Below are 17,435 nucleotides of genomic sequence, written 5' to 3'. Positions count from 1 at the left end.
TAATGCTTTTTCAACGGTCCGACAAAAGACCTAAAAGGACCAAAAAGGACTAAAATGACCGATGAAACACCGAAAAGGACCGAATCAGACCGAAATGGATCGCACAAACACCGAAATGGACCAAAATTTTATCCTGTAAACTATTTACAGAACGTTTTCCAGAAGTTGTAATGTCCCCTTCTTTGAGTCTTTTAATATTATTTATTAAAAAAAATAATAATAATAATTAAAGAATAATAATATATATATATATATATATATATATATATATATATACATGTATATATATTATAAAGAAAAAGTCAGAAGCCTCCTTTAAAAGTCATGTATCTCTCTTTAATTCAAATTTTCGCCTGTTCAGACTTCATTAAGGAAATTTTAAAACTAAGTTAAAAGAAGTCAAACCATACTGCATGAACATGATCCCTTGTTGCATTAGGAAAAATGTAGTGGGTTTCCGGATTACCGAATGTTTGACATCTAATTAATCACTGTGCTCTAGTGGTGTCGTTAAACAAAAGAAACTAAACTGTGGGGACGTAGCCCAGTGGTAAAGCGCACACAGTCGGTTTGGGATCGATCCCCGCCAGTGGTCCCATTGGGCTATTTCTCACTCCAGCCAGTGCACCACGACTGATATATCAAAGGCCGTGGTATGTGCTATCCTGTCTATGGGATGGTGCATACAAAAGATCACTTGCTGCTAATCGAAAAGAGTAGCCCATGAAGTGGCGACAGCAGGTTTCCTCTCTCAATATCTGTGTGGTCCTTAACCATATGTCTGATGCCATATACCCGTAAATAAAATGTGTTGAGTGTATCGTTAAATAAAACATTTCCTTCCTTCTTTTCTGTCTGTCTGTGTCTCTCTCTGTGTCTCTCTCTGTGTCGGTCTGTCTCTCTGTCTCTCGCTCTCTCTCTCTCTGTTCACAAAGGGTTTAAGCTTCCTTTCAAACTTGTATGTGGTATTTTTTGGTGTTTTAATGGCTGCAATGATCTTCTTTATATCACCGACGCTAGTTGTTACATAGTATAAGTTACAGAACCAAATCTAATAGTTTTCAACTGTCGGGTACACCTAGCAAGATAAATATTATTTTGTTTTGTTTTTAAATCACCATCAAAGAGATCAGAAAACGTCAAGTTCGTTTTATATAATAGTGCTTAAATATGATGGTTATGCCAGTGGGCCCTATCACAAACTGTTCATGTAGTGTATTCAGAATTTCTATCACAGATGACCATGATAAATAAGGCTTCCTGACATAATCTGACATTTTTAGCGATGTCTTGAAGATATTTTAGCAATATCACATGTTCCTGTCTGTATGTTGATTGTATGTGTTTGTCTGTGTGAATCTTTGTATTAATGCCTTGCTTTTTCCTTCTGTCAAATACATAAAATACACGTTTTACATACATGGAAATGGAAAATCTTGGGCAGTTGGGACATTTTGGGCTTCAACACATGTCCTACCAATACCTAAATTCATGTCTATTGTGTGTATTTACTGTGTGCGTACGTGTCACTTACAGCTGTCAAAACTTCTGAAATATGCAATCTAAGATATACAATGTTAATTGTTTGCATAATATTAATGTACTACAATAAAGTAATTGCATAGTATAGAATTACACTTCTGGGTAAAAGTTAAGCTGTACTATCAACTCTGTTATGATTTTTAAAGTCTCATTTCAGTGTTATTTTGGCCCATTTCAGTTCTTTATGGTCCATTTTGATCTGTTTCGGTTCGTCTTCAGTCGCATTTCGGTCTGTTTCTGTCCCATTTCTGTCCGTTTTGGTCCCATGTCGGTCCATTTTGGTCAGTTTTGGTCCATTTCGGTCCTTTTCGATCCATTTCAGTCCCTGTCAGTGTTTCGTCAGTCCATTTCGGTCCATTTCGGTGTTTCATCTGACCCCTTTTTCAAGTAATCTTTAACCAATTCAAGGGGCAGGACATAGCCCAGTGGTAAAGCACCTGCCTGATGCACAGTCGGTTTGGGATCGATTCCCATCGGTGGGCCCATTGGTAAGTGTACCATGACTGGTATATCAAAGACAGTGGTATGTGCTGTCATGTCTATGAGATGGTGCATATAAAAGATCCCTTGCTACTAATGGAAAAATGTAGTAGGTTTCCTCTCTAAGACTATAGGTAGTACTAAACCAAATAACTTCCGGCTGGGTCAAAGTTCGAGGTGCAGCAATACAGAAGTGAACACCACAGGGGTGACACATAACCCACTGGTAAAGAGCTCACTTGATGCGCGGTCGGTTTGGGATCGATCCCCGTCAGTGGGCCCATTGGGTTATTTCTTGCTCCAGCCAGTGCACCATGACTGGTATATCAAAGGCCGTGGTATGTGCTATCCTGTCTATGGGATGGTGCATATAAAAGATCCCTTGCTGCAAATTGAAACAGTAGCCCATGAAGTGACGACAGCAGGTTTCCTCTCTCAATATATGTGCAGTCCTTAACCATATAACCGTAAATGAAAGGTGTTGAGTGTGTCGTTAAATAAAACATTTCCTTCCTTGAACACCACAAGTCCTGTGATTGGTGATAAATGTGAGTGTGATGGTTGTAAAAAAAACCAAATAGTTTCAACTAAGCAAAAAATGTATGCAATTTTATTTCCTCTGGTACCACTGTATCAAGTAGCCTTGTGCTTTAAACATGTATGGGGTACCTGTACTCGAAGTACTCGAATTTTGTGCAGAACTAGCATAGTCATAGAGGCTCAGTGCCAGATTTATAAAGGGGCAAAGGGGGCAATTGCCTTGGGCCCCCTTGCCAGACGGGCCTCCCAAACTAAGGACTACCTTTATAAAAAATAAAAAAAATTAAAAAAATAGTAATTTTTTTTTTATTTGTCATGTATTTTAATTTCTATGTTGAGGGGCCCCCGAACCTGAAGTGCCCCAGGTCCCTGTCCCGGGCTCCCCAAGGTCTAAATCTGGCCCTGTAGATGCTACCCGTTTTAATCAGAAATGAGCAGCTTGACCCCCATTTTTTTCTGATTCACTTTAAGGGTGACGGGTGGTAGTATTTATATCCGTGGCATTTTAGTCTATTGATACGCTGCAGGTAGGAGTTTTAGCCACATATGTTACTATTGTCGTCTATGGGATTTTATTTGGTAGTATAGCACATCTTCAGTGCATAATAAAAAAGATTGGATTTTGTCATTTTGCTTAATTTAACTATACTGGGCCCTGTTCCACGAAGCGATCTTAGCCCTACTATTGTCGTAAATACCTACCATCGAGACCTTAATTTTTTTCTACGATCGTCAGCCCGTTCCACGATACGGCGTAACTTACTATTGTCGTAAGTTATAGTGAAAATTTACAATTGGTACGAGGCAGTTGTAAGCCACTAACGTAGATGTCAAATGGCAGTTAGATGATGATTTGATATTTTTCGAAGAAGGATACTAACTCTTTGTGTAAAAATGGATCTAATATATACCAAATACCTTTTATGAAACTCTGTGATGGATGAAAAACAGTCTAGGCCTAACGACCTTCACACGAAAATAAGGGAGATAACTCTCATGTCTTATGCATTCGGCAATTATCGCTTACCGAATAAATTGACACAGTTACTTCATGTTTTTCCCATGCCAATGAATACATCCAACATGTTCCGAAAAGTCGGTAAACAATTTATTATTTAACTAATTAGCACTTCTTTGCAAAGAATATATTAATAATTAAAGGAGCACTTACGACTACCATAAAGTTGCTTTGTGGAACGGCTGTAAAGTTTACGGTGCCAGTTGTAAAACTCGCCTTAAATCACTACAATTAACCTTAGCTACCATTCGTTCGTGGAACGGGGCCCTGGTTGATTAATTAGCCATTACTCGACCATACAAGTTGACAATGACCTTGACCTTGACAATAATCACTGTACATGGCTCTGAATGGAGTTTGAATCAAAGTTAGCACTGAGGAAAAGTTTGTTTTGGCCTATAATTCATACTGTAAAGATTTGAATAATTTCATTTTACATGTTATTTGACTTGCCATATACAACTGCTCTTAAATATGGTAATATATCTAGGCAACCTGAACTTAGATTTTAATAGCAATTTATTTTTATATTAAAAAACAATTTGCTAATAGTGGGTTAATGTCTATAATTTCCATTAATTCTTCACATATGAAATTCTGAAAACTCAAATTTGTAAAAAAAAACCTTTAATTTTATTGTCATTTTGACATATTTATAGGGTGCTAAGTTATATTTTAGACAAATTTGTAGTTTCATGCAAAATTGTAAGTAAATTTGAAGCAAAACTTTACCAAAGACATAATTAAATTTGCTGTCACTATTGTGCCTTCTGTTTTTATTTATTCATAATAATAAGCTTGTTAAACATATCTTTAGATCTGCAGATCAATTTTTTTTTTTAAATAATCACTTAGTTTCTCTCATGAAGAGCATTTTAAGTTTATAATAGATTCAGAACAAATTTTTTCAGCTTTGATTATATGCCTTGGAGTAAGATGATAATTTATTTTATTGTTAGGTTAGAAAATAATGCAAGAAAATAGATGTTTGGATAATTATGTCCTTTAAAATAGGGATTTTTTCAGTAATTAATAAAAAAATATATATGTGAAAGCTGGATAATAATTCCAGATATCACAAATATTAAAACCTCCAACTACTGTAGGCTATAAATAAAATATAGTCAGGAATATTGGTGGCTGCCAATAGTTTTGATGGTCCATTATAAACATCAGCATGGCCGATGGATTTGAAATTCCCACACCTGGTAACTTGAAGACACCCACACCCAGCATACAGGATTTTCTCCCAACACTAATGTTCAGGACATTAAGTCATTACTTCATACAGGTACAGTCATGTTTGTGTTTCCTTCCTCAGACAGTGTATTTTTTTAATACTGATATTTCTTTGTTACGGTCTTCATAATTTAGGGATCAATCAAGTGCATGTGTTTTAATTGAATACTTTAAGAGTAAAGGTACTCTGACTATCTTTGTTGTCTCTACATATATACCTGAGTACACACACCCAACTGACTGTAAATATCTTCAGGAGTTTTATTTAAAAACAGTTTATTGTTTAATATGACATATTACAAAACTATATGCAATATACATATGCCTTATGAGGTGTATATTATATTAGGTTGCACTATAGAAACAACAGTTTCAGTGAGGTTGTCAGTTTATGTCAGAGTACACCAGACCCTGGTTATCATAAAAACACATAGCTGGACACTTTTTGAAAATGTATGTTATCAGTATAGGTAGTACTAAAACAAATAACTGAGTGTGTTGGTTGTAAAAAAAAAATAGTTTCATCTGGGCAAAAAATGTGTGCAATTTTATTTCATCTGGTACCACTGTATCAAGTAGCCTTTTCTTGAAACATGGGGTACCTGTGAAAAAAAGTACTCGAATTTTGTGCGGAAGTAGGGATAGTCATATACATGTAGACGCTACCCGTTATCTCAGAAATGAGCAGTTTAACCCCCATTTTTTTCTGATTCACTTTAAGGGTGAGGGGTGGTAGTATTTATATCTGTGGCATTTATGTCGATCGATATGCTGCATGTAGGAGTTTTAACCACATGTGTTACTATTGTCGTCTATGGGATTTGATTTGGTAGTATACACCTTATATCTCAAAATTAACAACTGTTTGACATCCAATAGCCGATGATTACTAAATCAATGTGCTCTACTGGTGTCGTTAAACAAAACAAACTTTAACTTTAAACAAATCCTTACTGTTGGAATTAAATTACTTTTCTTCATTGGTCTCAATTTCAAGCTCTATTTTTTTTTTTTTTTTTTTTTTAGCTTAAACTGTATTAACGCACCTATATCCATTCAGAATTCAGTCACTTGTGAGTTAGGTAACTATGCTACGAGCAGGGGTCGAAACACTGCGTCACAAACAGACTTTGCCGGTCAACATGACCACAAACTGGGATATTTTGTTCCTGTCATCCCATCAGACAGGCAATTATTTTACGTTTAAATCCTTACATTGGTTTGAGTCAATCGTGTTTGGTCTGGTAGATTTTGAATCGGTCTGACAGAATTTATAGCTTACCATACCGAATATCTGGCAGGGATGTCAGCTAGCCCGAGTTAGGCAGCCATTTGTAAAGTTATCAACACTCTCTAACCATCAGAGACCAATCTATATAAATGCTCCACAATCACTACCTACCAAACAGTTGTTAAAGATTCCAGCTCTAATTAATACATGTATAACAACAATCCTATGTTTGACAATAAATACCTTTACATTGATCATTTTCGAGCTCCCTGATAAAAAACAATTCACATATTAATCTCTAATATACACACTACATGAAGAAACCCGACAGCACCCACTTTTAATAATGTTTTGGTTAAATATGTATTTCCTGATGGGTTTCTTCCTGTAGTGTGTGTATTAGTGATTAATATGTTAGGATTTCTTTATGAGGGAGCTTGAAAACGATCGATGTAAAGGTTTTTGACGTCAAACATAGGATTGTTGTTGTATTGGACCGAGAATCTTTGACTACTGTTTGTGCAGACTTTAATTAACTTGGTCTCTGGCGGTTAGAGTGTGTTAATAACTGTCCAAATATCCGTCTAAGTCTTTTACCGGCAGAGTACTCGGGCTAGAATGTCTGCCAATTTTGACTCCCAAAGGATGGAAAGAAGGAAATGTTTTACTCAACACATTTTATTTACGGTTATATGGCATCAGACATATGGTTAAGGACCACACAGATATTGAGAGAGGAATCCTGCTGTCGCCACTTCATGGCCTACTCTTTTCAATTAGCAGCAAGGGATCTCTTATATGTACTATCCCACAACCAGGGTAGTACATACCACGGCCTTTGTTACACCAGTTGTGGAGTACTGGCTGGATGACTCCCAAAGAGTCTGGCAATGCGATAGCGTACTCACAGTGGGTTGAAAGGAAGAGTCCTGGACAGAGTCCTGAAACATGACGTCCTGCGAGTTCCGCTCGGTCTCACGCACCTGTTGGTCTCGGTGACACAGGTGTAAAAACACCAACTCCAGGCTCTGCAAGATGACGTTACAAAAAGTTCAAAACCCACAAAGTGTGGATGATATATTAAGTATTAATATCTGGAATAACAGCAAAATATGTATAGGTAACAAACCATTTATATACAAACATTATATCAATAATGGTATCACATTTATTAATGATTTATTAAACGAAAACAAGCTAGGTGATGTTTTAACATAGTAACAGTTTATAACAAAATATCATATAAATACAAATTTCTTGGAATATGCGTCAATAACAAATACTGTTAAATCATTTATAAACAAATTAGAAAACATAAACGATGACACTTTCACAAGTCTTAAAAATCCTGTTTTTCCGTTTAAGATAAAACATTTATTAAAAGACAAAAGTGGTTGTAAACATATGTATGATATGTTAAATTCACAAACTGTCATTCCAAAAGCACAATTGATATATGCAAATGAAGGATACATACATGTATGATACAAAGAAATGGGAAAAGTATTATGTTATTCCTTTTCGATGTTTAAAAGACACAACATTATCATGGTTTCAGTATAGAATAGTACACCGAATCTTAACTACTAATACATTTTTGTATATGATACATTACGTGGATTCTAATGCTTGCGACTTCTGCAAAGCTTCATGTGAAACGTTACAACATACACCATTATTTTTAGTAAAGATATTGTTATGTTTGGTATGATCAATAACGAAAATAGTAACTTTGTAAATTGGTTGATTATCAACATTTAATATTATATCTACTGTATGAAAGTACAGAATTTTTTTTAAAATATCAATGGAGTTAAAAACATTTTGCGAAACAAGTTTGAAATAGAAAGATTTATTTTATATAAGAATTGCAGTTACGAAATTTTTAATCAACAATGGACTGAATTTTTAATCTCTTTGACTAAAACGTATTTCCTAACAATAGCTTGTTCGAATTCCAGGTCTTTTTCGTTTCGCGCTAGTATAGATTTACACACACACCCCATGTATTTATTTATTTTATTTGTTTATTTTGTTTTGTTTTGTTTTGTTTGTTTGTTTGCTTATTTATTTATTTATCAATTTATTATTATGTGTTTTAATTATTATATCTTCTTTCTTCTTCTCCTATATTTCCCAGTCCTTTCCATTATATGCGTCATAGCAATTTGTTTTTGTTTTTTACCAATCTTTAATTTATACAGAAACATTACAAATGCATTTATGTATCAAATTGTTATATATGACTGTATAACATTACTATACAACAAATTAGATATATGTACTTGTATATAAATTATATTACTTTGATGGAAGGCCATGAATTCAAGGCTCCCCAACCTTGACATGGTCAGAATGGACTGGGGAAAATAAATATTTAAAAGAAGAAAAAGTTGACGTTACATCATCATCTAGGTTCATTTAACACAAGTGAACATTTTCTAAATGAATTAGCAATTGGTCAGTTTTTATTAAAGTTAAATTTGAAAGAAAAAGAAGAAAAGAAAATTATCCTATAACTTACACATAATATCCATGTCATAAACCCATTTGATATTTACCATTATTAAAAACCAAAAATGAGCCATCAATGTCATAAACCCATTTGATATTTACCATTATTAACAAGAGTACCAGTGAGGTACATGATATACGCCCATCAGGAGTTTGATAGAAAATATATCTATATTAATGAATATGTTACGGGTATGATTCAAGTCTAATTATGTGAAATGTTTGCAATGGGATGGATGAACAGTTTGGACCAACCACCATCCCAAGTTGTTCCTACATGTGGTTTGATGGTCCTGTATGCATCTGTATGCAAGATATGGTCCGAACAAGGTTTTACTGTTATGTGCAGTAGACCGTGAAAAGTAGGTCAGTGACCTAGTAATAGAATGTGTCACACCACCATCCCAAGTTGTTCCTACATGTGAGGTTCGATGGTCCTGTATGCATCTGTATGCAAGATGTGGTCCGGACAAGGATTTACTGTTATGTGCAGTAGACCGTAAAAAGTAGGTCACAGTGACTTAGTAATAGTATGCGACACACTGTCTGCAAGATATGGTCCAGACAAGAAAAAGTTAAAAGACGTACGGACGGACGGACGGACAATGCCATACCATAAATACCAAAAAGTATCCGTTTAACCGACGATAATCTATTTTTTTTACCCATCAAAGGCAAAGAAACAAAAAATCAAATGACATTACATTTTTACCCTGAAAACTTATAGTCCCCTCTGGTTGGACTGGTAGGGGACTAAAAAAAAGAGTAAACAACATACATATCAGACGAGTGCTCAAACCACAGAACCATATTGGGAAGACATATGTGACAAATTAAAACCAAGGATCCAATCCATCATCTGGAGAGATACCAAGAGACAACCATTTTCAGGCTGAGAACCGGTCACTGCCATCTCAGATCCCATATATACCGCCTGAAACTGGCAGACACTGATGAATGACCATGTCAAACAGGACCACAGTCCCCAGAGCACATCCTGCAATTCTGCCCCCTCTACGATGAAGCCAGGATAAAGCACTGGCCGAACGGAGCAACACTGGTTGTCAAGCTTTTGGGTTCCAAAGAAGACTTGACAGAGACAGCGTTTTTTATCTCCACAACCGGACTCCAATCAAGCATGATCAACTACAGCTTGAATGCAGAAGAAGAAGATGAAAACATTTGTAAACCACAGAACTATATTGCGAAGACATGTGACAAATAAATAGTCTTATGCTTGTAAACGACAAAACAATATTGCGAATACGTGTGACAAATTAAAAATAGAATCTTATGCTTGTAAACGACAGAACTATATTGCGAAGACATGCAACAAATTAAAAATAGTCTTCTGCTTGTAAACGACAGAACTATACTGTGAAGACATGTGACAAATTAAAAACAGTCTTATGCTTGTAAACGACAGAACTATATTGCGAAGACGTGACAAATTAAAAATAGTCTTATGCTTGTAAATGACAGAACTAAATTGCGAATACTTGTGACAAATTAAAAATAGTCTTATGCTTGTAAACCACAGAACTATATTGCGAAGACATGTGCAAATTAAAAATAGTCTTATGCTTGTAAATCACAGAACTATATTGCGAATACTTGTGACAAATTAAAAATAGAATCTTATGCTTGTAAACTATATTGCAAAGACATGCAACAAATTAAAATTAGTCTTCTGCTTGTAAACGACAGAACTATATTGCGAAGACATGTGACAAATTAAAAATAGTCTTAAGCTTGTAAACGACAGAACTAAATTGCGAAGACATGTAACAAATTAAAAATAGTCTTATGCTTGTAAATGACAAAACAATATTGCAAATACGTGTGACAAATTAAAAATAGAATCTTATGCTTGTAAACCACAGAACTATATTGCGAAGACATGTGCAAATTAAAAATAGTCTTATGCTTGTAAATCACAGAACTATATTGCGAAGACATGTGACAAATTAAAAATAGTCTTATGCTTGTAAACGACAAAACAATATTGCGAATACTTGTGACAAGTTAAAAATAGAATCTTATGCTTGTAAACGACAGAACTATATTGCGAAGATGTGTAACAAATTAAAAATAGTCTTCTGCTTGTAAACGACAGAACTATATTGCGAAGAAATGTGACAAATTAAAAATAGTGTTATGCTTGTAAACGACAGAACTATATTGCGAAGACATGTGACAAATTAAAAATAGTCTTATGCTTGTAAACGACAGAACTAAATTGCGAAGACATGTGACAAATTAAAAATAGTCTTATGCTTGTAAATGACAGACTATATTGCAAATACTTGTGACAAATTAAAAATTGAATCTTATGCTTGTAAACGACAGAACTATATTGCGAAGACATGCAACAAATTAAAAATAGTCTTCTGCTTGTAAACGACAGAACTATATTGCGAAGACATGTGACAAATTAAAAATAGTCTTATGCTTGTAAACGACAGAACTAAATTGCGAAGACATGCGACAAATTAAAAATAGTCTTATGCTTGTAAATGACAGAACTATATTGCGAAGACATGCAACAAATTAAAAATAGTCTTCTGCTTGTAAACGACAGAACTATATTGCGAAGACATGTGACAAATTAAAAATAGTCTTACACTTGTAAACGACAGAACTACATGTATGTTGCGAAGACATATGACAAATTAAAAATAGTCTTATGCTTGTAAACCACAGAACTATATTGCGAATACATGTGACAAATTAAAAATAGTCTTATGCTTGTAAACCACAGAACTAAATTGCGAAGACATGTGCAAATTAAAAATAGTCTTATGCTTGTAAATCACAGAACTATATTGCGAAGACATGTTACAAATTAAAAACAGGCTTATGCTTGTAAACGACAGAACTATATTGCGAAGACATGTGACAAATTAAAAATAGTCTTACGCTTGTAAACCACAGAACTATATTGCAAAGACATGTGACAAATTAAAAATAGTCTTACTATGTAAAGACCGGCCTCAGTGGCGTCATGGTTAGGCCATCGGTCTACAGGCTGGTAGGTACTGGGTTCAGATCCCAGTCGAGGCATGGGATTTTTAATCCAGATACTGACTCCAAACCCTGAGTGAGTGCTCCGCAAGGCTCAATGGGTAGGTGTAAACCACTTGCACCGACCAGTGTTCCATAACTGGTTCAACAAAGGCCATAGTTTGTGCTATCCTGACTGTGGAAAGCGCAAATAAAAGATCCCTTGCTGCTAATCGGAAAGAGTAGACCATGTAGTGCGACAGCGGGTTTCCTCTCAAAATCTGTGGCCATATAATAATAAAGTTGAGTGTGTCGTTAAATAAAACATTTCTTTCTTTTTTTTACTATGTAAACCACAGAACTATATTGCGAAGACATGTGACAAATTAAAAATAGTCTTACTCTTGTAAACCACAGAACTATATTGCGAAGACATGTGACAAATTAAAAACAGTCTTATGCTTATAAACCACAGAACTATATTGTGAAGACAAGTGATAAATTAAAAATAGTCTTATGCTTGTAAACCACAGACCTATATTGTGAAGACATGCATCAAATTAAATATAGTCTTACGCTTGTGGTTTGCGAAGACATATGATACACTAAAAATAGTCTTACTATGTAAATCACAGAATTTATTGTGAAGACATGTGACAAATTAAAAATAGTCTTACTGTTGTAAACCACAGAACTATATCGCGAAAACATTAGACAAATTAAAAACAGTGTTATGCTTGTAAACCACAGAACTATATTGCGAAGACATGTGACAAATTAAATATAGTCTTATGATAGTAAACCACAGAGCTATATTGTGAAGACAAATTAAAGATCGTCTTATGCTTGTAAACCACAGAACTACATTTGAAAAATTAGACATGCGATAAATTAAAACCAGTCTTACGTTTATTTTTAATTTGAGCATCAAAGTCTCTGGTTTATCCTCAGCCAACAAACGACCGTCTCGCATCAAACCAACCTGTACAAAGTAAAATAAACACATTATCAGGGCTTTCAACAAACGACCGTCTCGCATCAAACCAACCTGTACAAAGCAAAATAAACACATTATCAGGGCTATTAACAAACGACCGTCTCGCATCAAACCAACCTGTACAAAGCAAAATAAAGACATTATCAGGGCTATTAACAAACAACCGTCTCGCATCAAACCAACCTGTACAAAGCAAAATAAACACATTATCAGGGCTTTCAACAAACGACCGTCTCGCATCAAACCGACCTGTACAAAGCAAAATAAACACATTATCAGGGTTTTCAACAAACGACCGTCTCGCATCAAACCAACCTGTACCAAGCAAAATAAACACATTATCAGGGCTTTCAACAAACGACCGTCTCGCATCAAACCAACCTGTACACAGCAAAATAAACACATTATCAGGGCTTTCAAGAAACGACCGTCTCGCATCAAACCAACCTGTACAAAGCAAAATAAACACATTATCAGGGCTTTCAACAAACGACCGTCTCGCATCAAACCGACCTGTACCAAGCAAAATAAACACATCATCAGGGCTTTCAACAAACGACCGTCTCGCATCAAACCGACCTATACAAAGCAAAATAAACACATTATCAGGGTTTTCAACAAACGACCGTCTCGCATCAAACCAACCTGTACAAAGCAAAATAAACACATTATCAGGGCTTTCAACAAACGACCGTCTCGCATCAAACCAACCTGTACAAAGCAAAATAAACACATCATCAGGGCTTTCAACAAACGACCGTCTCGCATCAAACCAACCTGTACAAAGCAAAATAAACACATTATCAGGGCTTTCAACAAACGACCGTCTCGCATCAAACCAACCTGTACAAAGCAAAATAAACACATTATCAGGGCTTTCAACAAACGACCGTCTCGCATCAAACCAACCTGTACAAAGCAAAATAAACACATTATCAGGGCTTTCAACAAACGACCGTCTCGCATCAAACCGACCTGTACAAAGCAAAATAAACACATGATCAGGGCTTTCAACAAACGACCGTCTCGTGTCAAACCTACCTGTACACAGCAAAATAAACACATTATCAGGGCTTTCAACAAACGACCGTCTCGCATCAAACCGACCTGTACAAAGCAAAATAAACACATTATCAGGGCTTTCAACAAACGACCGTCTCGCATCAAACCGACCTGTACAAAGCAAAATAAAGACATTATCAGGGTTTTCAACAAACGACCGTCTCGCATCAAACCGACCTGTACAAAACAAAATAAACACATTATCAGGGCTTTCAACAAACGACCGTCTCGCATCAAACCAACCTGTACACAGCAAAATAAACACATTATCAGGGCTTTCAACAAACGACCGTCTCGCATCAAACCAACCTGTACAAAGCAAAATAAACACATTATCAGGGCTTTCAACAAACGACCGTCTCGCATCAAACCGACCTGTACAAAGCAAAATAAACACATTATCAGGGCTTTCAACAAACGACCGTCTCGCATCAAACCAACCTGTACAAAGCAAAATAAAGACATTATCAGGGCTTTCAACAAACGACCGTCTCGCATCAAACCAACCTGTACAAAGCAAAATAAAGACATTATCAGGGCTTTCAACAAACGACCGTTTCGCATCAAACCAACCTGTACACAGCAAAATAAACACATCATCAGGGCTTTCAACGAACGGCCGTCTCGCATCAAACCAACCTGTACAAAGCAAAATAAACACATTATCAGGGCTTTCAACAAACGACCGTCTCGCATCAAACCGACCTGTACAAAGCAAAATAAACACATTATCAGGGCTTTCAACAAACGACCGTCTCGCATCAAACCAACCTGTACAAAGCAAAATAAAGACATTATCAGGGCTTTCAACAAACGACCGTCTCGCATCAAACCAACCTGTACACAGCAAAATAAACACATCATCAGGGCTTTCAACGAACGGCCGTCTCGCATCAAACCAACCTGTACACAGCAAAATAAACACATCATCAGGGCTTTCAACGAACGGCCGTCTCGCATCAAACCGACCTGTACAAAGCAAAATAAAGACATTATCAGGGCTTTCAACAAACGACCGTCTCGCATCAAACCAACCTGTACAAAGCAAAATAAACACATTATCAGGGCTTTCAACAAACGACCGTCTCGCATCAAACCAACCTGTACAAAGCAAAATAAACACATTATCAGGGCTTTCAACAAACGACCGTCTCGCATCAAACCAACCTGTACAAAGCAAAATAAACACATTATCAGGGCTTTCAACAAACGACCGTCTCGCATCAAACCGACCTGTACAAAGCAAAATAAACACATTATCAGGGCTTTCAACAAACGACCGTCTCGCATCAAACCGACCTATACAAAGCAAAATAAACACATTATCAGGGCTTTCAACAAACGACCGTCTCGCATCAAACCGACCTGTACAAAGCAAAATAAACACATTATCAGGGCTTTCAACAAACGACCGTCTCGCATCAAACCGACCTGTACAAAGCAAAATAAACACATGATCAGGGCTTTCAACAAACGACCGTCTCGTGTCAAACCAACCTGTACACAGCAAAATAAACACATCATCAGGGCTTTCAACGAACGGCCGTCTCGCATCAAACCGACCTGTACAAAGCAAAATAAACACATTATCAGGGCTTTCAACAAACGACCGTCTCGCATCAAACCGACCTGTACAAAGCAAAATAAACACATTATCAGGGCTTTCAACAAACGACCGTCTCGCATCAAACCGACCTATACAAAGCAAAATAAACACATTATCAGGGCTTTCAACAAACGACCGTCTCGCATCAAACCAACCTGTACAAAGCAAAATAAAGACATTATCAGGGCTTTCAACAAACGACCGTCTCGCATCAAACCAACCTGTACACAGCAAAATAAACACATCATCAGGGCTTTCAACAAACGACCGTCTCGCATCAAACCAACCTGTACACAGCAAAATAAACACATCATCAGGGCTTTCAACAAACGACCGTCTCGCATCAAACCAACCTGTACACAGCAAAATAAACACATCATCAGGGCTTTCAACAAACGACCGTCTCGCATCAAACCAACCTGTACACAGCAAAATAAACACATCATCAGGGCTTTCAACGAACGGCCGTCTCGCATCAAACCGACCTGTACAAAGCAAAATAAACACATCATCAGGGCTTTCAACAAACGACCGTCTCGCATCAAACCGACCTGTACAAAGCAAAATAAACACATTATCAGGGCTTTCAACAAACGACCGTCTCGCATCAAACCAACCTGTACAAAGCAAAATAAAGACATTATCAGGGCTTTCAACAAACGACCGTCTCGCATCAAACTAACCTGTACACAGCAAAATAAACACATCATTAGGGCTTTCAACGAACGGCCGTCTCGCATCAAACCAACCTGTACACAGCAAAATAAACACATCATCAGGGCTTTCAACGAACGGCCGTCTCGCATCAAACCGACCTGTACAAAGCAAAATAAAGACATTATCAGGGCTTTCAACAAACGACCGTCTCGCATCAAACCAACCTGTACACAGCAAAATAAAGACATTATCAGGGCTTTCAACGAACGGCCGTCTCGCATCAAACCGACCTGTACAAAGCAAAATAAAGACATTATCAGGGCTTTCAACAAAACAAACACAGGGGTAAGGATGTAGCCCAATGGTTAAGCATTTGCTTGATGTGCAGTCGGTCTGCTGTGCTTCCTCTATGTAATGAGTAATGTCTGATTATATTATGTGTGTGTGACATAACGGTGATGACTCACACAATTGGCCTGCCGTGCTTCCTCTATGTAATGAGTAATGTCTGATTATATTATATGTGTGTGATATAATGGTGATGACTCACACAACTGGCCTGCCGTGCTTCCTCTATGTAATGAGTAATGTCTGATTATATTATGTGTGTGTGATATAACAGTGATGACTCACACAACTGGCCTGCCGTGCTTCCTCTATGTAATGAGTAATGTCTCATTATATTATGTGTGTCTGATATAACGGTGATGACTCACACAATTGGCCTGCCATACTTCCTCTATGTAATGAGTAATGTCTGATTATATTATGTGTGTGTGATATAACGGTGATGACTCACACAGTTGGCCTGCCGTGCTTCCTCTATGTAATGAGTAATGTCTGATTATATTATATGTGTGTGTGTGTGATATAACGGTGATGACTCACACAGTTGGCCTGCCGCGCTTCCTCTATGTAATGAGTAATGTCTGATTACATTATATGTGTGTGATGTAACGGTGATGACTCACACAATTGGCCTGCCGCACTTCCTCTATGTAATGAGTAATGTCTGATTATATTATGTGTGTGTGATATAACGGTGATGACTCACACAATTGGCCTGCCGTGCTTCCTCTATGTAATGAGTAATGTTTGATTATATTATGTGTGTGTGATATAACGGTCATGACTCACACAGTTAGTCTGCCGTGCTTCCTCTATGTAATGAGTAATGTCTGATTATATTATACGTGTGTGATATAACGGTGATGACTCACACAACTGGCCTGCCGTGCTTCCTCTATGTAATGAGTAATGTCTGATTATATTATATGTGTGTGATATAACGGTGATGACTCACACAGTTGGCCTGCCGTGCTTCCTCTATGTAATGAGTAATGTCTGATTATATTATGTGTGTGTGATATAACGGTGATGACTCACACAGTTGGCCTGCCGTGCTTCCTCTATGTAATGAGTAATGTCTGATTATATTATGTGTGTGTGATATAACAGTGATGACTCACACAATTGGCCTGCCGTGCTTCCTCTATGTAATGAGTAATGTCTGATTATATTATATGTGTGTGATATAACGGTGATG

The 17,435-nt window shown here is 36.8% G+C and overlaps 1 protein-coding gene across 1 annotated transcript in view; it reads right to left on the bottom strand.

Moving 5' to 3' along the window:
- LOC121386111 (ABC transporter G family member 20-like) overlaps window positions 1-17,435 on the bottom strand; it is a gene marked incomplete at its 5' end in the record, with an annotated part of 52,845 nt that overhangs the window by 31,988 nt on the left and 3,422 nt on the right. Inside the window, 2 exons of the mRNA XM_041516909.1 lie at window positions 6,959-7,078; window positions 12,475-12,549. Of these exons, the coding sequence (XP_041372843.1) occupies window positions 6,959-7,078; window positions 12,475-12,549 (195 nt within the window). The remainder of the gene's footprint in view (window positions 1-6,958; window positions 7,079-12,474; window positions 12,550-17,435) is intronic.

Source organism: Gigantopelta aegis, chromosome 12 (genome assembly GCF_016097555.1).
Source record: "Gigantopelta aegis isolate Gae_Host chromosome 12, Gae_host_genome, whole genome shotgun sequence".
Lineage (NCBI taxonomy): Eukaryota > Metazoa > Mollusca > Gastropoda > Neomphalida > Peltospiridae > Gigantopelta > Gigantopelta aegis.
This window is presented reverse-complemented; position numbering and strand designations above follow the sequence as displayed.